The sequence below is a fragment of the Cervus elaphus genome, chromosome 17 (genome assembly GCF_910594005.1).
Source record: "Cervus elaphus chromosome 17, mCerEla1.1, whole genome shotgun sequence".
Lineage (NCBI taxonomy): Eukaryota > Metazoa > Chordata > Mammalia > Artiodactyla > Cervidae > Cervus > Cervus elaphus.
In genome coordinates this window covers 46,126,358-46,149,345 of record NC_057831.1, presented here as the reverse complement: position 1 = coordinate 46,149,345, position 22,988 = coordinate 46,126,358, and the positions used below count along the sequence as shown (strand labels likewise).

General features: G+C 36.8%; 2 protein-coding genes across 5 annotated transcripts in view; one reads left to right on the top strand and one right to left on the bottom strand.

Moving 5' to 3' along the window:
* The window catches only part of TBC1D19 (TBC1 domain family member 19), a 166,141-nt gene that overhangs the window by 89,252 nt on the left and 53,901 nt on the right, over positions 1 to 22,988 (bottom strand). For 2 of the 4 annotated variants that reach the window (XM_043871116.1, XM_043871115.1), the window contains exons 2-4: positions 16,997 to 17,069; positions 15,988 to 16,033; positions 7,128 to 7,203 (exon numbers count right to left, since the gene is read on the bottom strand). In XM_043871116.1, the coding sequence (XP_043727051.1) occupies positions 7,128 to 7,203; positions 15,988 to 16,033; positions 16,997 to 17,069 (195 nt within the window). Of the gene's footprint in view, positions 1 to 7,127; positions 7,204 to 15,930; positions 16,034 to 16,996; positions 17,070 to 22,988 lie in introns of those variants that run through there. The other 2 variants (XM_043871117.1, XM_043871118.1) reach the window with 2 other exon arrangements.
* Positions 9,045 to 10,789, top strand: LOC122673385 (ras-related protein Rab-18-like). The gene has a single exon (XM_043871119.1). It carries the CDS (start codon positions 9,098 to 9,100, stop codon positions 9,716 to 9,718), a length of 621 nt encoding a protein of 206 aa, XP_043727054.1. The 5' UTR covers positions 9,045 to 9,097; the 3' UTR covers positions 9,719 to 10,789.

The window sequence follows — 22,988 nt, the reverse complement described above, 5'->3', positions numbered from 1 at the left end:
CAGGAAACGTATCTGAGTATCTGAGAGCAAGGGGTCAGAAAGCCTTCCTAAAGAAACCATCATCTAACCCAACACCTGAAGAATGTGTAGAAGTTAGCCAGAAACATGCAGGGTTTGAGGGGAGGCAGGTTGGGGAAGGAGTGATGCTATGAGCACAGGTTCTCCTGCTGGAGGACACCAAGGAGATGAAGAGACAGAGAAGGCACATGTGCGTGGAAATGGCAGCAGGCGTGGCAGGAAGGGGAGGGACAGTAAGAGGAGGCAAGAGATGAGACTTAAACAGTAAAATGGGGCAAGATAATGTACAGATTTTTAAGCAAAAGTAAGGAACTGAAGCTCTATCCTAAAAGTCTTGGAAGTTTTAAGAAATGGCGTGACAACACAGAAGGCAGAAAGACCAGTTAGGAAGCAGATGAGAATTGAAGTAATAAGAAACTAGCAAAAGTCTCAACTTTACTAAGCTTACTGGATTGACAGAAAACAGGATAAATTCAACCACACAGCTCACCCTGAGTTTGTCTGAGCATTTCTGGACTGGATACAAAAATAGGCTGAATAGAATCAGGTACTGAAGATTCTGGAGTGGCTGTCCAAGTTCAAATTCGAAGTCTTCCACTTAGTAGTTTTGTGAAGCTGGCCCTCTCTGAGACGATAAATATAACTCATCTCACAAAGTCGACATAAATATTCAGTGAGTGAATACCTGAATGGAACCTGGCACATAATTAGAGCTCTATGTGCTTGCTACTATTATTTCACTTGAAAACTTATGAACTTATGTTTATCACACTGTATATAAATTTCTTCAAATACTCCTTTCTGTGAAAGGTGTAGCAAAGTAGTTCCCAAAGTCCTTTACATGGAAATAGGTCACAAAAGTCTGAACAGCACTAGGTTAAATAAAAATTAAACTGTTTCTCTACTGAAGAGCCTCTCTGAGCTATTAACACACCAAAAGAAATTGTAAGCAACAAAATTAAGGAGCATTAGATTAAAAACCAAAGTATAAAATAAATATTCATGAGTCCATACTGATACAAATAAATGATTGAATAAGTAAATAAATGGGAGAGAGGAGACAAGTCTTCGATGCAAAAGAATTCTAAATAATTTCTGTAGATACTCCCCCGCTCAGGGAGGTGGAACATAATTTCTCTTCCTTAAGTATGAACTGTGACTTCCTTCCAGAGAGTCTAGCATGCATCTAAGGTGGGTGAGGGGGAGTAACTTTACAGTGGAAAAACCTCACAAATACTACCTCAATCAGGCAATAAAGGTCAACATCAACAGTGATATATCATGTTGATAGTATAAACGATGATTCAATTTAATGAATATAAATGGCACTTTATGTCTGTGATCTTCCTTCAAAAAACTCACAACCCCCAGTCTAATCATGACAAAAACATCTGACGAATTCCAAGATAGGGATATTCTACAAAATACCTGACCAGTACTTCTCAAAACTGTCAAGGTCATCAAAAACAAGGGAAGTCTGAGAAAATGTCATAGCCAAGGGGAGCCTAAGGAGGCATGACAACCAAATGCAGTGTGGTGTCCCGGATGGATTCCTAAAACAGAAAAAGGACACGAGGTTTAAACTAAGGGAATCTGAATAAAGTATGAACTTTAGCTATGGTATTAATATCAGTTCACTAAGTGTAATGAATGTACATAGTAATGTAAGAAGTTAATAAGGGAAACTGGGCATCAGATCCCTGGGAATTCTCCATAGTATCTTCTCGATTTTTCTATACATCTAAAACTCTTGTAAAAAATCAAGTCTACTAAAAAAAAATAAAATAAATTGTGATTCAATAGGAGGAAGGCAATGTGTGCTTCCATTCGCAAACTTACTTGTCCCTGGAACCCCCCTTTGTGGAGCATCTCTCAGGGTGAGGATTTGGCATAAAACACTCGGGAAAAGGTTGACGCAGTAAAAGAAGCCTCTTCCCCTTATCAGCCCAGATTTCCTGGCCACCTTCTCTTTGGCAGGCAGCACTTTCTACCTTGTGTTACAGATACATGTGTCCAAGTCTTATTTCAATTATCAAATCATGTAGTTTCCTGAAGGCAGAATCTCAATCTAATTTATTTCTGAATCTCCACAGCACACAGCAGAGTGTCTTCTACTCACAGGCATTCAATAAACATCTGTTAAATAAATACTGTAAGAAAAGATGGTAAATGCCTTTTCTTATTGATTCACTATAAACTTACTAAGGTTCTGCTACATAAAGGTCTGGATTGTCAGGCCCTCCTCCAGGGATAGTATGCTACCAGAGTGCAAAAGAGGGAGAAATCCTTTCAACAGGGGTAATAACAACCTCAGAGAAGAGATGTCATCTAAGCTGACACAAAATAAATGGGATTTACATAATACAGAACAGGCAGAGGGCTTTCCATGACAGCAAAACAAAAAAGTGTTAAAGATGCAATAGGAAAAACAAAACACTTCACTTGGATGGGCACAAGGGCAGTTACAAGACAGCAGAGACTGGTGGAGTGGAAGAGTCTCTGCTGGGGACAGACAGTGAAAACCCTTCAGTGGTGGGCTTTGGAGCAGGAACATCATTTATTAGGCAGCTGGCAGTCATCGAAGGTTTTCTATAAGTCAGTGAGAGATATTAGAAGGGTAAATCCTGGAGAAAGAAATGGCAACCCAAAAACATAGCCCCCTAAAATAAAGTCTCACTGTTTCCAAAAATAAAGTCTCCACTTTTTTTTTTTTTAGTAGACTTGACTTTTTACAAGAGTTTTAGATGTATAGGAAAATCGGGAAGATACTAAGGAGAATTCCCAGGGATCTGATACCCAGTTTCCCTCTATTTGTCATGAAGTGATGGGACCGATACCATGTTTTCTGAATGGTGAGTTTTAAGCGAACTTTTTCACTCTCCTCTTTCACTTTCAAGAGGCTCTTTAGTTCTCCTTCGCTTTCTGCCATAAGGGTGGTGTCATCTGCATATTTGAGGTTATTGATATTTCTCCCAGCAACCTTGATTTCAGCTTGTGCTTCATCCAGCCTGGAATTTCACATGATGTACTCTGCGTATAAGTTTAAAAAAGCAGGGTGACAATATACAGCCTTGACGTACTCCTTTCTCCATTTGGAACCAGTCTGTTGTTCCATGTCCAGTTCTAACTGTTGCTTCCTGACCTGCATATAGGTTTCTCAAGAGGCAGGTCAGGTGGTCTGGTATTCCCATCTTTCAGACTTTTCCACAGTTTGTTGTGATCCACACAGTCAAAGGCTTTGGCATAGTCAATAAAGCAAAAGTAGATGTTTTTTCTGGAACTCTTGCTTTTTCTATGATCCAGCAGATGTTGGCAATTTGATCTCTGGTTCCTCTGCCTTTTCTAAAACCAGCTTGAACATCTGGAAGTTCACGGTTCCTGTACTGTTGAAGCCTGGCTAGGAGAATTTTGAACATTACTTTGCTAGTGTGTGAGATGAATACAATTGTGCAGTAGTTTGAGCATTCCTTGGCATTGCCATTCTTTGGGACTAGAACAAAAACAGACCTTTTCCAGTCCTGTGGCCACTGCTGAGTTTTCTAGATTTGCTGGCATATTGAGTGCAGCACTTTCACAGCATCATCTTTTAGGATTTGAAATAGCTCAACTGGAATTTCATCACCTTCACTAGCTTTGTTCATAGTGATGCTTCCTAAGGCCTACTTGACATCACATTCCAGGATGTCTGGCTCTAGGTGAGTGATCACACCATCCTGGTTATCTGGGTCACGAAGATCTTTTTTGTCTATTCTTCTGTGTATTCTTGCCACCTCTTCTTAATATCTTCTGCTTCTGTTAGGTCCATACCATTTCTGTCCCTTATTGTGCCCTTCTTGGCATGAAATGTTCCCTTGGTGTCTCTAATTTTCTTGATGAGATCTCTAGTTTTTCCTATTCTATTGTTTTCCTCTATTTCTTTGCATTGATCACTGAGGAAGGCTTTCTTATCTCTCCTTGCTATTCTCTGGAAATCTGCATTCAAATGGGTGTATCTTTTCCTTTTCTCCTTTGCCCTTAGCTTCTCTTCTTTTCTCAGCTAATTGTAAGGCCTCCTCAGACAACCATTTTGCCTTTTTGCATTTCTTTTCTTGTGAATGGTCTTATCACTGCCTCCTGTATAATGTCATGAACCTCCATCCATAGTTCTTCAGGCATTCTGTCTATCAGATCTAATACCTTGAATCTGTTTGTCACCTCTACTGTATAATTGTAAGCGATTTGATTTAGGTCATACCTGAGTGGTCTAGCAGTTTTTCCTACTTTGTTCAATTTAAGTCTGAATTTTGCAATAAGGAGTTCATGATCTGAACCACAATCAGCTCCTGGTCTTGTTTTTGCTGACTGCATAGAGCTTCTCCATCTTTGGCTGCAAAGAATATAATCAACCTGACTTTGGTATTGACTATCAAAAGCAGATAATAATAAAAGGATTGAGACACAGCAAAATGAACCCACTGAAAGATAAATAAATGGATTTAGACTAAACTAATGGTAAACATAGAACTTATGTGATTTCTTCCCTAAGTACTCAACAGTTTAGGGGAAGAGAGATAGTAGGCAGTAGAGGCAGCCTTAGGCTGAGGACTAAAACGCCCGTGAGAGCAGAAATCTGATGGGGTAAAAGGTATGAGGTGGAAGACAGAACATGATAGAACAGCAATCACTGAATCCAGACTAGGTAGCTTTCACACAAAGCAGAGAATTGCCTGACAGATCAGGATGATAAAGAACTAGGCAACTAGAGAAGAACAGATGGGAAGGCAAGCAAACCCTAACTGGTGGAGGAGGTACTTACTATGACCATGGTTGAAGAATCAGTTACAGTTGACCTTCAACTTTTTGGAGGTTAGGGATGCCAGCCCTTAACACAGTGGAAAACCTGAGTATAACCAGATAGTTGGCTCTCCATATCTGTGGTTCCACATCTGCAGATTCAACCAACCCAGGATAGTGTAGTATTGTAGTATTTAGCACTGAATAAAAAATCCACATATAAGTGGATCCATGTAGTTCAAACACATGTTGTTCAACAGTCAACTGCATTTCAGCAAACATTTACTGAGAGTGTTCTATGAGCCAGGGACTGTGCTTAGATGTTAAGGATAAAAGCACAGTTCATGCTCTTAAAGTACTGAATAATTTAATCAAGGGATTTGCAAACTTTCTGTAAAAGGGTAGGTGGTTAAAAATTTTACACTTTACAGGTCATAATGTCTCCAATGCAACTACTTCACTCTGATACTGTATTGCAAAAGCAGCCATAGACAACATGTAAATAAAGGAGCATGCCTATTTTCTAGTAAATACATTTTATTAATTCCTATAATTTTCATGGGTCACAAGACAGTATTCTTCTTTTGATTTTTCAACCAGTTGAATATGTAAAAAAAAAGAAAACATTCCTAGCTTCCCCACAGTACAAAAACAGGTAGCAGGGCAGATCTGGCCCATGGGCTGTAGCATGCCCACTCTTGATCTAGTGGGTAAGCCTAGAAAGAAGAGAAAGGAATACCATCCATATACATACACTTACCATTCATACACAGTCTCAGCAACTAGCAGTAGACTTTAAGAATAGACCTATTATTCACCTCTTCAGTCTTAATAGGAAACCAACTTCTGTTTTTTACACATGCTAAAACTGATACTTTCTCTAAAAGGTTCAAAAATTTTCAAATTTTGCCAAAAAAAAACTTAGAACTAGATATTTAGCTTTATTTTCTTGAGTTCAGACCTTTATAATAAAAGACCAAACAATTATTTCATGCATGCATCATTTCAAGATCATGCTTTATGACACACCGATAGTAACTACCATCTGGTTGCTGGCCCTATAGTATTAATACCACCTCGGGATAGAAATACACTACACGTTAATACCAAAGTATTACCACCACCTAGGGATAGAAATATACTACACGCTAATACCAAAGTATTAATACCACCTGGGGATAGAAATATACTGCACGTTAATACCAAAGTATTAATACCACCTAGGGATAGAAATATACTACACAGTAATACCAAAGTATTAATACCACCTGGGGATAGAAATATACTACACAGTAATACCAAAGTATTGATACCACCTAGGGATAGAAATATACTACACAGTAATATCTCCTCAAATATCTCCATGTTTCTTGTTTATATCGCTTCCTTTCACCCTCCGATTTCAAGGGTTTTTAAAATGAAAATGAAAGCAGAAAACTAAAAATCTGCCTAACATCCAGCATGTGAAACACAGTAACTCAAAGCAGCAGAACACTTCCCAGGAGCAGCAGAACCAATGCGTAATTGCTGAAGCTGGGTGATGGGTTCATGGGAGTTCTCCAGGGTGTATTTCAAATTTTTCATAATAGTTTCTGAGACTACAATGGAGAAAGAAGGTCAGCTTATGATGTCCATTAAAGCCTCAGCAGTGGCAGTTAGAGGGTCCCCAGCACTGTGAGGAAGGCTCATGAACAGTCCTACCTCACAGGCAGGTAGACAAGGCTAGGCAAAAGCAAAGGCCAGCTAAAGAATTAGGGGCATTTAGACAGCTTATTGTTTCTATTTTAATAGCTTTTTATACTCTTTCTATTTAAATTGTTTTATTTTATTCTTTTAAAGTTACTTTTCGTTGTTTTTCAGTTCATCTGAGATTACAGGATTCATTTGGATTCTGCAACTGAATACGACTAGTGTGTAACAACCTGTTGCGAAAACAAATATATTTCAAACACACTATCAGTAACACTGCTGTCAAAAGCCAAAATTTCAGGGGAAGGGTGAGTCAGTTCATTCCCTATTCATTCCTTTAATATCACAGAACTTGAGGAACAAATCGGTGCATAATACTTACATCATATTTTAAATCTTAGGCCAGTATGGTACAGGACTTTTTTCCCTTCTACTCAGTATTTTTTTTTAGAATTACTATAGGAATTAAGTAAGTGTAATCTTTGGTTACCGAATGTAAAGAGCATGCAAATACTATTTGCATCACTTTAGTAGTCCTTATCCAGTCTTTCACATAATAAATATAGTCCTAATGTTAATAAGGATCTTTCATTATGAATTATATAACTTGGTATGGAATAATAAAATTAAAACGAACAACAGCCAACCTGTGCTTTCCTCATGTATACCAAAGGTTCTTTAAGATGTTCAGGAGGTGCAGCTGGATGACTCGGTAAAGGAAACCTGAGGACAGAAAGAGGGAGCTAAATATTATACTCTACTCTTGATAATTAGTCAGTTTGTTTGGTTAGAAATTACTTACCTCTGTAGTCCGTGATATATGAAACAGAACGTTTGCTAGCAGTTCTATGTACTTACACAAGGTACAACAACCTAATAAAACTTTAATTCTTACCCTACTAGCATTGTAACTTTAAACTAGCAATTTAATGACATTAAAACTTATAGTGGAATTCATAGTTTGAGGTAACTTTTAAATTATTTAGTTCTGTAAGTGCTCATATGAAATTTTCACAACTGTTAATTTTAGTATATAAATATAACAGAAATTTTTAAAATCTGAAACCTAAACAAGTCTGTTAACTTACTAAAATATCAACTTTTCTCATTTCTCCCAATTTCTTTTTCCACAGAATTGAAATGATAGTTTAAATACTCTTTTGTAATAGCCATATTTTAGCATGTAATATATTACATACTATATTAATTCACAGATTTAATAAAATTTTTTAAATTTAATGTCATAAATTCTGTGTTCTGTGTAACATGACATTTTATATTCAAAATATATTGTTTTTATTAAGAAAACAGATTCATTTATTCAACAAATATTTGAGCCATTCTAGGTATATGGTGAGATTAAAACAGTGTCTCCTGTTCTCATGTACCTAATATTCTAGTGAAGAAAGTCAATATTTATAAAAAACAAACAGATAAATAGAATAACATAAAAGAGTGGTAAATGCCATGAGAAAATGAGAGCAGGATAAAGTCTAAATGATTTGGAAGGGCAGGGAAGGTGTCTAGGAAACCTAATGTTTAAATCAAGACATGAGTGAAAAGGAGCCAACCAATATTCCAAGCAAAATGACAGCAAGCACAAAACTCTGAGGTGGGAAAATGTGTAATGTTTAAAAATCAGAAAAAGCCAGGATGGTTGAAATGTAATGACTGAGGCACAGAGTGATATAAAATCATAGAGAAGGCAATAGGTAAACACAACAATTTAACATTTCCTTAGAGGTTTCAATCTCTTTCACAACTTATACCTCCAATTAAAATTAGTCATAGAAATTGTACCCATGTAAAGCAACCCTATTCTAATAGTCAAGAACCATGCACTGAGTTCTCAAGAAATTCCTCATCCAAACAGGGACATCTAAAGGGGAATTTTAGAAAGCTTCACTAACTGATTATTTCTAATTGTTTTTTCTACTAAAATCTGCATTCCATGTACCTAAACAAATCACCTTTCCCCACTCACAAAAAAAAAAAAAGCAAAAAACACACTGGTAATTTCTAGATACCTCAGTATTTCTTATATGCAAGATGGTTTAAAAGTTATATATTTTATATTGCTCACTATATTACTTATAAAGATACATATGTTTTATAATGAAATGTAATTCTAAAATCCTTCCATTTTAACAGTAATTATTTCTAAATTTAATAAAACTTAGAAACTTAGGAATGGAAATTTAGAAACTTGAGAGCATTTACTGATGATCTTAAGGGTTATTTAGACAAGATCCTGGTGGCTCAGATGGTAAAGAACCTGCCTGCAAAGCAGGAGACCCGGGTACAAACCCTGATTCTGGCAGATCCCCTGGAGAAGGGCATGGCAACCCACTCCAGTATTCTTGCCTAGAGAATTCCATGGACAGAGGAGTCTGGCGGGCTGTAGTCCATGGGGTCACAAAGGGTCGGACACGACTGAGTGACTAACGCTTTCTTACTTTAAGGGTTATTTAAGCTCAATGAAATTTATCCAGAAAAAAAGGTAAGAAGTGGTCACCCCAAAATTATTCATGTTAAAACTAAAATAGGCTCGCCCCGGGGGGAAGGGCTGAGAATCGGAAGGGGCGGCCAGCTGCTCGCGGTGCGGAGCAGGGTCAGGATGGACGAGGACGTGCTAACCACCCTGAAGATCCTCATCATCAGCGAGAGCGGCGTGGGCAAGTCCAGCCTGCTCTTGAGGTTCACAGATGATACTTTTGATCCAGAGCTTGCAGCAACAATAGGTGTTGATTTTAAGGTGAAAACAATTTCAGTGGACGGAAATAAGGCAAAACTTGCAATATGGGATACTGCTGGTCAAGAAAGGTTCAGAACATTAACTCCCAGCTATTATAGAGGTGCACAGGGTGTTATTTTAGTTTATGATGTCACAAGAAGAGACACCTTTGTTAAACTGGATAATTGGTTAAATGAGTTGGAAACATACTGCACGAGAAATGACATAGTAAACATGCTAGTTGGAAATAAAATTGATAACGAAAATCGTGAAGTTGATAGAAATGAAGGCCTGAAATTTGCACGAAAGCATTCCATGTTATTTATAGAGGCAAGTGCAAAAACCTGTGATGGTGTACAGTGTGCTTTTGAGGAACTTGTTGAAAAGATCATTCAGACCCCTGGACTGTGGGAAAGTGAGAACCAGAATAAAGGCGTCAAGCTGACACCCAGGGAAGAAGGCCAAGGAGGCGGAGCGTGTGGTGGTTACTGTTCTGTGTTATAAACTCTGGGAGATGCCATCTCTTGCGAATTTGATCAGATAATGTCATCTTTCTGTATATAAACTCTCTAACTGCTATTTTAGGGACCTTGCAGTTTGCACATATTTGTTTTGTAACATGGCAGTAAATATTTGTGAGAAAGCCCACTCATTGACTTTTCCAGGTAAAACGTAAGCATGCAGTTTGCAATCTGCAGTTTTTTATGTAACATAAAATAGGTGTACCTTTATAAGTACATTTGATTTTATGATTTACATTCATCATGTGATTTTTTAAAAATCCACCTCTCTAGTATATGTCGATACAAAGTCTCGTTTTGGTTTCCTTTTTGCTTAAATACTTATCAATTACTGAATTAATTGGTATTGTAGAACCCCCAGGACCACTGGGAGATACACAGATGTCATCAAACCTGGCAGATTTCCCTTCAGGACTAACAAAGCATGATTCCACAGCTTTCCTAGGATGTTCACTGACGGATTCTCTTTAGTACTAAGCAAAATCCTCTTTGCAGGATGTGGTTGAGGCCAATTTATAATTAAATCCCGTTTGTTCTGATGATACTTCTGAAGTAGCATTAATATGTTAAAGAAGTTTGGTCTTCCTTGACTTCAAGAGTAGCTCATTGCTTAGCTGGAGTTTTAATTCTGTGATGTGTACATGGCTTCAGGAGCCTCTGTGCAGCATTTTGGGTTGTGTGGTGTTTGACAGAATGGCAATAAGGTTCCCCCATTTTGGTTTCAGAAGGACAGGAGTAGTATGTTTATGTAACTCATGTAGCACTTATCACCTTTAAAACCAACACCTTTTCCCATAAATGTTGGTGGTGTTTGTTCCGGTACTTCAATTATAGCTTGTGTAATGTTAATGAATATCTGTATCTTATGACTTCCATAAATGACTAGTTGATATTCAAAAACATATTTCTGTGTTTTGAGGGTTGGGGAAAAAAACACTAAACTATAATTTGAGAAAGGCATATTGCTTCCAGATTTCGATGTATATGGGAAAATACTGTTGCAGTGAAAATCTTGGTACAAACTTGTACAGACTAATAAATCTTTTACACAGTATTCAGTTTTGTAACCTCCTGCTATTGTACATTGTATATTTTTTTCACTCATGTATTATTTAATATACATTGATCTCTGCTATTTTAATTTTCCAGATAAGTAATTTGCCCTTTCAGGCAGGCCACTTTAATACCACTCAGTAAGATTAATAAGAAATACTAATTTCTGGGCGGTTTATTCTCTATATACAGTTGCAAACGATAAACATTTTTGTGGGTCACCTTTACAATGCCTGTGATAATAGACTGAAATGTATATCTTCACATAAAAGAAAATCTTAACATTCTACGTGGTTCACACTTGTTAGATTGTATTACATGGGATTAAAGGTTTTATGCGTTGCATATGTTTTTACAAAAAATGAAACATATACTACTTTAATGTTAGAGAAAGATAGCTAACACATGTACTTATGATTTGTTGTTACATTAAAACTGTAGATTTGTATATTTATGTGGTTTCTGTATTGACATTACTGTTTATTGCTATTTGCTCCTTGAGCCATAGAATATTCTTCCTATGCATTGGATTGTCTTTATTTGGTCAGAATTTGGATACATATGAGTCACTTAACCTTTAACAACTAATTTTGTTTGACTTATATTGTAACCTTTTATAGTTTTTTAATAAATCTAGCCTGCTTTCCCTAGGAAAAAAAAAACTAAAATAAAGCTATTTATTCAGTTATAAATATTTAATGAGAATCTACCAAGTGTTCAAGGTTATAGAAATACAACAGAAAATAAAACACATTAAAATCTCTGTCCTCATGGATTTCACATTTAGTAATACAAAGAGATGAGGGTCAGCAGATAGGAACAACACAGAAACCTGGATGTCTCTCTTTACTCCTCCCTCTTCCTGTCTCTCCAAATTCCTCTAAATACCACTCATCTTTTACTACCTCACTGACACTGATTTACGCAATGACATTACTTTCTTGCATATCTGATATATTCATAAGCTTTCTCCCCTGCATCTACACTATCTTCAACCTAATTGTCAGTTTGTCTGGCTGTTAGTCAGGAGTAGTGTGTTCTTTATTCACCAGTGATTGCATTTCCAGTGTCTAGCATAAGACCTGGCACATACTAGATACCCAGTACATTATTGAATGGGCTTCCCAGGTGGCTCAGATGGTAAAGAATCTGCCAACAATGCAGGAGATGTGGGTTCAATCCCTGGGGCAGGAAGAGAAGGAAATGGCAATGTACTCCAATATTCTTGCCTTGAGAATCCCTTGGACAGAGAAGCCTGGCAGGCTACAGTCCAAGGGGTCACAAAGAGTCAGACACAACTGAGCATGCACATACGCACACTGCTAAATAACTAAAATGCAAATGTGATCATGTTACCACTAAATCCTAAAATGGTACCCAAGTGCTTTTAGGATCCAGTCTACAAATCCTTGAGTAACAGGCACAAGCCTGCCTACAGATCTAGCTTCATTCTTTCCTATGGCCCTTTGCCCACTCCCATCCAGCCATATAATTTTTGTTCTTCCAATATACAACATTCTTTTCCACCTCTAAACATATGTGGGCTTCCCAGGTGGCACCAGTGGTAAAGAACCCAACTGCCAGTACAGGAGATGCAAGAGATGTGGGTTCGATCCCTGGGCCGGGAAAATCCCCTGGAGGAGGAAATGGCAACCCACTCCAATATTCTCGCCTGGGAAATCCCAAGGACAGAGGAGCCTGGAAGGCTACAGTCCACAGGATTACAAAAGAGTTGGACACGACTAAACCCACATGCATGTGTGAGACATCTGTACCTCTTGTTCCCTTGTGCCTAAAGCATTTTTCTTCTCTATTCCTTCCCCTAACTGTAGCTTTGCTTTCTGATCTCAGTCTGAATATTATTTCCTGTGACAAGTCATCATGACATCTCCAATCTGACTTAAGAACCTTCCTACATACTGCTTGCAGTTACCCTATTATAGCACTTACTATATTCTACTGTAATTGCTTCTGTAAAGTCTCTGTGCCCCACTGGGATGTAAGCTCCATAAAAAGCAAACATTATCTACCTACTTGTGCATTATGCCAGCACCTAGCTCTGAACACAACACTTGTTATGTGTAACATTTAAAACTAAGAGGGCAAGAAGAACTATGATTAGGATATTTTAGAGGTGCCCAGGTCTACTACCTGAGGACTCTTTTAGAGAATACTGTGAATGTCTATAAAAGACTGACCTAGTCTGGTGATCTAGTGTAATGTACTCATTAATCTAAAAGTCTTTCTGTTTTGAGGCCCACTATCATTCAACATTTATACCTCTCCAAAATATGGTAGACACTTGCATATAAATACTATAATAGCAGATTGTGGTATCTGTTTTTATAGCATATACATATATGGTAGGTTAAAAAGGTTTATATATTCTTTTAATTTGTATTCCATAAGGAAAAATAATATATCTTCTAATTTTTTATATGCATGCTCAGTCGCTTCAGTCATGTCCAACTCTTTGCAACTCCATGGACTGCAGTCCCCCCACACCCCCGCCCCGGGCTCTTCTGGTCCATGAGATTCTCCAGGCAAGAATACTAGTGTGGGTTGCCATTTCCTTCTCCAAACTGCTCTACATAAAATACAATAAAGACTGAGAGACAAAGAAATTGGAACATTTTCAAAGTAAAGACTTTCTTAAATTACAGCAAATATTTAGGATTAATAGTTTCACTAAGTTTTCTCAATTCAAAAAGATAATTTATTGTGTGCTAGCCCTAGGGGTGGCTCAATAACTACTTGCTGACTCAATGTCATTTATTTGATGCTATAGGAGATACTCAAAGAAATGTAAGACATAATTCTTGTTTTAGAACACTTTTAATCTAGGTAAAAAACAAGATGCAAGTATATGTCACAAGCAGTAAAACACACAGCTTTAGAATATGTTTCACTAGAGGTATAACCCCAGCACTGCCATTTACTAGCTACATGATTTTCAGCAAGTTACTTAAGTGATCTTAGACTCAGTTTTCTTTTTTGCAAAATAATTAGGATAATAATCTACTTTGTAGGGTGTTATAAAGACTACCTAATATAGACAATGCCTATAAAGTGCTTATTACCACAGTGCTGGACATAAACATTCAATCAATGCAAATTAATAATTGACATAATATTAAATAGTTTTTAACACAATAATAATTAAAGTATGCAGTTTTGAAGTGGAAAGAGCTAACCTGGGCTAGGGTTATGTTTCATGTAATAAAAGACGGTAGAAATTTTCCTGCTATACTTGTTAAATAAAAATATGACTAAAACCTTTGGAAAGATTACTAAAATAAGTATGACATGAGCAAATTCCAGGTATGATGTATATGGCTCATGTGGCCACACTTCTGTCAGGAATGAGAGTATGTGCATTTTTTTTCAGTTCCAATCATTTGAATTAATAGATATTTCTATCTTACTTTTGCTTTATTTACCTATGCATCTAATGATTTCTGCCAATGAAAGATGGACCAGACTATGCTAAGTCCACTTACTTTTCTGATTTGCGTGAGGAAACACTTCTTCCCCAACTCTAGATGTGCCCTTTCATATGAAACGAACTGCCTCCCTGTAACACACTTGACCTCCTTCCAGGGCTTTATTCACTATACCCCAGAAGAGAAGAAAATGCCCTCTACAACTTCTAAAGTTTAGAATAAACTGAATATGCTCACAATGCTATTTAACTAGAAGGTTAAGTCTAAGTCTGGAGTTCAGTTAGAGTTTATCTTGCTCTTGCACTAAGCTATGTCCTCCTACCCAATCTTTACTACAAGTAAAAGTATAGTTTTGCTCTCCCATTTGCCTTTATATTTTATTTTCTCTATTTGCTCAGAATCTAAGTGAGGAAAACAGGCAGTTTTACTGAACTCCTTCAAATACCCCAACAAGTTATTGAATATTTATAAAACACTTATTTAATGTCCATTATGTAGGATATCAAGGATATGACCATGAATGATATATTGTCAATGCCATCAAGTAAAAAGGGACTCTGTCTCACAGAGCAATTTTCAGGAATGCATTATACCACAAAAATAGCAATCACCAGTAGTATCAACTGAGATGAGAATCTAATATCTGGAATTATACACAACAGATGCTATTATTCTGCCAGTATCAGAGACAAAGACACTGAAGTTACAAGCTTTAATAGACAGAGGTAAATCACCATGTCCATATTAGTTTAATCAACTCATGGTATCTCTACTACATTTGAGGGATTTTAAAACCTTACTTGTCATGATAAATACCTTTTCCTTTAGTGACTAGGACCAAAGGTATGATCACAATCAGCTTTACTTAATAGATAGCACTTTATATATGAGTTTAAGAGCTCAAAAACCAACTCAGCAATAAGCAAAGAAGCAAATAACTAATTTTAAAAACGTGTGTCTAAGCACAAATCCACAAGCATTCATCCCTTTGTTTTAGAAACAATCCTGGTAAACCAGGTTATCTCCTTTTCCAAGAACAGCAGATTAGAAGGAGCAGACTGGAAACAGGAGTGTGAGAAACTAGAGCGGCTACAGACACAGACACACTGATAGCAGGGAAAAGAAGACCTAAGAGCTCAGTTAGATCACAAACCTCATGAGGGCAGAAACTGTGTTCACTCTCCTGTGCTATATCCCCAGTGCCTACTATCTATAGTGCTAGCAACAGATAACTGATGAATAATGGAGCATTAAGTAAACTACAAAGGTTAACATTCGGGATCTATATTTCTCGTGATGACAAATAGTTCTACACACTTCAGCAAACTCTGAGAACAAATTCAGATAAATAAAAATAGTAATATTCTTAATAATGAATATTTCAAAAAAGAGTTAGCTATGTTTAGAATGGTCAGTATATAAAGACAGAAAAAGGATAATGTCCAATATGGCAATAATAAAGAGAACACTGGTAAGCTTAAATTATCTGAAATACTAACTTATGAGAAATATCATATTCCCTAAATACACTGGATTAATGAATTGTTAATATAAAAATTTTATTGGTAAAAACCCACATGTATTAATTCTCAGGAAGACTACAATTTTTAATAGTATAAACTCATTTGAAATACTATATAAATGCTGATAAGAAATAATAACAATGAGTACATATAGTAAAACTATATTCATTACTTACAAAGCAAATATAGCTAAATGTAATTTGAGTATCTCAAAATAGGGAGGAAAAACTCACACACTCAGTTCACTATACACAGCATTCTGAAGTTTTTTCTCCCAACCTATTTTAAAAAAAGGAAAACATATACAAACATATTAGTTTTTAAAGTAAACATACATAAAAATTAAATTTATCTCACAAAGACTTTAACATCATATTTACTGCGAAAGAACCTTACCAACGGGCAATTGCTAATGTAAAGTGTTATTCTAAGGAATTATTTCTTATATATTTACCAATATTCCCTTGGCTAACACTAAATACAAAGTCATCAACACGATTTATTACTTTGTAAGTTACACTATGGCGCCATTTTCTTAAGATGAGAAGACTATTTCCTTCTTCCACTGTTAAGGCACTCGACAAATGCCAAAATCTTTGGCAGCTGTACTATCAGTGCTATGAGGAATATGCAAATGGAAGGGCGAGAAACAGCCAGGCACCTGACAAAGATCACAAGTAATTCGTGACAATAACCTGGTCAGTAAATTCCTAAACAAGAGAAGCAGACTATTATAAGGCACCACCAGTCAGATCAGTTCACTTGGCTACTAACTATTATTTTTGATCAACTTATCTGGCTAAGTAAACCACTTAATATCTCAGCTCCCAAGGTCAAAGGCTTCTTAACAGCTTGCTCTAAAAAAGCTGAAATTTTCTTCTGTTTTCTTTGAAGCGTAGAAAAGAGAGAAAAGAAGCAAAGAAGGAAAAAAAGTCACAGATGAAAAGTAAAAGACAAGGTACTTAACTAAGGAGATTTTAATACATTCAGGATGTATTTTTGACCAGGAAGGCAAACACTATTTAAAACTGATCAATGTAAAGTAGTTATCACCAGTGTTCCTGAATTTCCGCAGAAATGTCTTAAAGTTCTAATTCACTTCAAATAAAAAAACTATCCTACCACTCTTTCACAATTTTAAACAAGTAATTGACTGCAGATACAATATCCCCTCAAAATAAAGTCTTTCCTTATTTTGCTTTAAAGAATTAGAGAAAGAAAAAGAAAAAGCAACTTACAAACCTGATATTTTAAAGAATTCCTTAATATCTTCTTTTAGTGATTCAAGTTTAATCTCAGGTCTCTGAAGACTGGCCTGATTTTAGAAAGAAGAAACGAAAAGACAGGTCAAAAGTAGTCATTTGGGGTGATACTCAATGCTAACGAGATGTTTAAAAAGGAATGTCCAAATGTGCGTGCATGTGTGTGTGTGTTAGCTGCTCAGTTCTGTCCAACTCTTTGAGACCCATGGACTGTAGCTCACCAGGCTCCATAGGATTCTCCAAGCAAGAATACTGGAGTGGGTTGCTATTTCCTCCTCCAGGGGATCTTCCCATCCCAGGGATTGAACCCGAGTCTCCAACATTGCAGACAGATTCTTACCATCTCAGCCACCAGGGAAGCCCCCAGTAGCATATACTACCACTTAAAACACCCCCTCTGAGATCAGAGCACCTGAGCGTCTGGAACAGCTCGTAAGACAGAACACTTTCATTTACTCTTAAAGCAGAAGATCTGTGATAGGACACTAGAATCTACTGAAAATATTATACCTTGTAGCTGATGAACAGTTAACATCATCTAAGACTTTCATTTTTATGAATATTTAACATCTATTTTTCTAATAGAAAAATACTTTATAAATTCATTCTCTTTATACTTAATACATATGCCATCTACATACACCAAATAGCCAAAAGCCGTGATGCATCCATATAACTGGAGCTTTGAAGAGTGTCATCCCCTTTGGATTGCTGCTCTGTAAACCTGCATTTGTTGTACATATTTATGGAAAATACATAAAACTACTCACTCACAAATGCTTATTAGTGTCTCTTTCATCTTCAGTTGAATGCTTTCTATTCTACTGGTTTTTCACACTGTAATTTTTACCAAAATAATAATTTCTCCAACTTGTAATGGCCTCAATTACCTTTGAAGTGTTGATCTTTCATCACCTAGCTCTATCAAATTCTACAGACATATGTCTTAAGAAAGCATCTCTCTTACAATATCTCACAAATATTTCTAATCTAAGAAATCAAAAACTGATCTTATATTCCACTCACTACCTTTCTCCTTCTCTCCTATTTTTAATCCTCATCCACGAAAATTACCATTCACCAAGTCAGAAATTTCAGTTATTCTCAATTCTACCTTAATTCTTCCCGGATTTTATCCTCTCTCTGGGAAGATGACATTGGCAGTAAGGAGATTTTTTTTGTTTGTTTTAATCTCCATGATCTCCACACTGAAACCAAGCAACTAGACAACAAAACCAAAATCCCATGGAAAACACTCACAACCAACCTTGGTAATAAAGTATTCCCCACAAACCTAAAATACAAGAAGCTGGGGACAAACCAACAACCACAAGACTTGTATGGTGTTAGCAACTTTAAAAGGAAACAGCAGAGGGATTGTTGATGAATATGAAAAGAGGAAGACTCCAAAATTGCCAGCAAGTATTCACTGGAACATATGAAGAGCTAATTTTAGAACAGGAGCTGACAGTGGGAGGGTTGTTCTCTAATCCCAGATAGCAAATGAGGTCTGAAGACACTGGAGCAGCCTGGCACCTATGAATACTTGAAACTGACCAGACAAGTCTCCTTGTCTCCCTTTCGAAGAAGAAAAACTTGATAGAGTAATGAAAATTGAAGATGACAAGGAACCCACTTACTACCTTGAAAACTGACAAATAAATGAAAAGGCGCCTATCTAGCCTGACTTTCTTACAGGAACTATCGTTTAGTCACTAAGTCGTGTCTGACTCTTCTGCGACCCCATGAACTGTAGCTCGCCAGGCTCCTCTGTCCATGGAACTTTCCAGGCAAGAATACTGGAGTAGATTGCCATTTCCTTCTCCGGAGGATCTTCCCTACCCAGGGATCAAACTTGTGACTCCTGCATTGGCAGGGGAATTCTTTACCACTGAGCCATCAGGGAAGCCCTACAGAAACTATATCATTTGGTAACCAAATAATAGATAAGGAGAAATGTCTCTTTATAAAAATATTCCAGCTAAAATAACTAAAACAGGTATGATATAATTAGAATACCATCATTTTGCAACTCCTAATCAATTCTAGGCATTAAGGAGAAGCAGCTACTAACTTTGCAAAAAACAACCAGCCGTTATATGCTTCTCAATGAAAGAGGACACCAGTGCCAACAGTTGTGGTCACTGAGATGGCACCTGAGTCTAATCAAAACCCCTGAATCCAACCGTCAACTTACAAGTCATACAAACGACAGAGGAACATGTTAATCTGAATCATGGAACTTCAGCATCAGAAGGGATTAGAGAGTTCTTCTAGGCCAACTAACCATTTAATGACAGATTCACCTCTCCTCTCCAAGGAGCTTTTTTAAGCTTAGAAACTCTCAGTTTGAAACTCTATGCTAGCTTTCCCTACCTTTAGTCCATTCTACCTTGGAACTATTCTATTAGAAAATCCTTATTATGAACTAAAATTGATTCCCCTTAACATCTGCTACTATCATGTCTTCCCCTCTGCTCCACCTTAACCCAAGTTGACAGAAAATATGCCAAATCTCTTTTCTGTGAGACATCTTCAAATACTCAAAGTTAGCTATTGTATCTTCCCAGAAAGTTCTCAAGGTCACATACATTTTCAGGTTCTCCAAGTTCTCTTCATATGACATATTCTCCTTATCACTCTGGTCATTTTCTCTAAGCAAAGTCTAGTCCAACTTGTCTTCTACTGTAGTAACTTCCTAACTTACCTCTCTATTTCACTCATTCCACTACACTACTTATTCTCAAACTTTTAAGTCTCAGGACCCTCACTCTTAAAAATCATTGAAGACCCAAGAGTACTTCTGTTTATGTGGATTATATCTACTGATATTTATAGTACTAGAAATTAATTCCTCAAAAAATAAAAAACTGAATTTCCATATGGTCCAGCAATTCCAATTCTGCATACATACTCAAAGAACTGAAAACAGGGACGTTAACAGCTACTTGTACACTCATGCTCATAGCAGCATTATTTATAATAGTTAAAATGTGGATGCAACCCAAGGGTCAAAGATAAATGAATGGATAAAGAAAATGTTGTATGTACACACAATGGAATACTATTCAGCCTTAAAAAAGAAGACAATTCTGGCACATCTACAACATGGACAAACCTTGAGGACATTATGCTAAGCAAAATAAGCCAGTCACAAGAAGACAAATGCTGTATGATGCCACTTATATCAGGTACTAGAATAGTCAAATTCATAGAGTCAGAAAGTGGAATGGTAACAGCCAGGGACTGTGAGGAAGGAGCAATGGAAGTTAGTGTTTAACGAGTACAGAGTTTCAGTATGGGATGATGAAAAGGTTCTGGAGGTGGATGGTGATAATGGTTGCACAAAAATGTGAGTGTACTTAATGTCACTGAACTGTACCCTTAAAAATGGTTAAAATGGCAAACTCCATGTTTATTTCATCTTAATAAAAATATTTGTCAATTCATTTAAAAATAATATATATAAATCCATTATATATTAACCAAAATATTTTTATTTAAAAGAACTATATTTTCAGAAGCAAAAATCAGTGAGAAAAAGAGGCACTGTTTTACATTTTTGCAAATGTCTTTGATGTTTGGATTAGTAGAATACAATTGGATTCTTCAATCTGCTGTGATATTCCATCTGTGGCACTATGCTGTTTTGACTAACATACATGAAAATCAGTGTCAAACAGATAGGCAACTGGAAAATGATATTTTAATATACTTTTCAGATATTCTCCTTTGATAGTATACTAAATTTGACAGCTAGTAGTTTCCTAAAGATTAGTTGAAATGTGGAATTTGAACATCAATGAACTTCTCATACTTTCATACTTTATTGGAAAAACATGTTTCGATCTGCCTTGCACTTTGAATCAATCTTCTACTTATACATGATTTTGTAACATTATGTATCGATCATTTCAAACATATTAACAAGTGATGCAGTGGACATATTTCATTAAACAATATCAAAAAGTAACATTTGTTAATATCACCATCAACATCATCAGAAAAGTATTTAAGTATTAGGAAGCCATCAAATTCACACTGATTAATACAAGTTTTCCAGAATCCAATTTTTATTTAAAGCCTGAATTTTATCATTGGCAACACATAACGGTTTTCCTTGAAGTGATAGGCTCACTTTGCTCATTTCAGAGAAAATATCTGCCAAATATTCAAGTCTGAATAACAGCTTGTCAACAGTTTACACTTACAAGTAAAGATGTTTCATTTTTTTAAAAAAAGCAATTCAGTTTATAATTTAGTTAATCACTGGAGTGGTCTTCCTCTAGATAATCATCTTATTTCAATATACAGCAGTAGTGTCTTACTCATAATTTCCATTTCAGCAAACAGAATATTTAAAAATTAGCATTCAAGAAATGAAATTTAATAAAATTTATACTTGTTTACTGTTGATCAAGGACACTTAAACACTTAGATTATTTTTTAAAACTGTGTTGGTGAAAAATACAGTGACTACTAGTATAGTTTGGTACTAGTTCCCCGATTTAAACTCATCTCCACTGCTTTTGTAGCATCAGTGCAAATGTCAGCACAGTGAATATTTTTTTTAAAGGCCTTTGTATTATAGAAAATAGTTTTGACCTGAAGGGGTCTTAGGGCCCACCAGGGGTTCGCAGACTATACTTTGAGAACCACTGCACTAGGCTTCTAAAGCATATGTCTTTCATCTCTGAACCAGCATAATGCTTATCACATAGAAGTACTTCATAAATGTGTTTTCAGTGAACACATTGCACTAAAGATTACTTAGGCCCTACACCTACGAAGTGAAAGTTGCTCAGTTGTGTCTGACTCTTTGCAACCCCATGGAGTATACAATCCATGGAATTCTCTAGGCCAGAATACCGGAGTCGGCAGTCCTTCCCTTCTCCAGGGGACCTTCCCAACCCAGGATCGAACCCAGGTCTCCCGCATTGCAGGCAGATTCTTTACCTACTGAGCTATCAGGGAAGACTTCCCTGGTGGCTCAGACGGTAAAGTGTCTGCCTACAATGTGGGAGACCCGGGTTCAATCCCTGGGTCAGTAAGATCTCCTGGAGAAGGAAATGGTACTCCAATATTCTTGCCTGGAAAATCCCATGGACGGAGGAACCTGATAGGCTATAGCCAGTCCGTGGGGTCGCAAAGAGTCGGACACGACTGAGCAACTTCACTTTCACTTTCACTTTCTTTCACACCTACAAAACCCCATGGGAACAGAACTCCCTGATGGTCCAGTGGTTAGGACTCGCTACTTTCACTATTGTGGCCTGGGTTCAGTTCCTTGTTGGGGAACTAATATCCCATAAGCCATGTAGCACAGCCAAAGACAAAACAAAAAACACAGAACACAAATAGGAGAGGGGGGAAATGGCTACAAATAAAAATGCATTAAAACAAAAAACATAAAAAGATGGCCAATTAAAAAAAAAAGCTAACTCCACTATGTTACAACAGAGGCATCATCCACAGAACAATTAATTCTAATTTTAGAAACTAGAAAAGGGGAGAAAAGGTGTATAGGCTGAGTGGATGAACTGAACAGAGGCATGGGAATGATCTGCTGCACTATCAGTCTGTGGAAGGGTGGACGCTCCAGGAGAATACAGGAAGGAATAAAGTGGAGGATGAAAATAGAACACTTCCCATTTCTATCTAACCTGCTCACCAGTGCCTGACTAGTGTCCCCCAAAACCATCTCAATGTCTTCACCCTCAAAATACCTCAAAGACCCTTTCACTGCCTATGAAATAAAGACAAACTCATTCTGGCACTTCAATCCCAATTTATAAAATCTTATCTCTCTAGAAGTGCCCTACAACAAAGAGCTACTTAGCCTTGTCACCATTCCTACATCAGGAATTCACCCCCATCTTCCCCCTTAAGTGCCATCCAAGCCTTCTCCAAGTCCAGGGGTCTCCTTTCAATATAGTATATACACCTATTCACTTGCATTCTTCCTTCAATAA

Excerpts from the sequence above, each read along its gene's own strand:
- LOC122673385 (XM_043871119.1), top strand. The coding sequence starts at position 9,098 with ATGGACGAGGACGTGCTAACCACCCTGAAGATCCTCATCATCAGCGAG.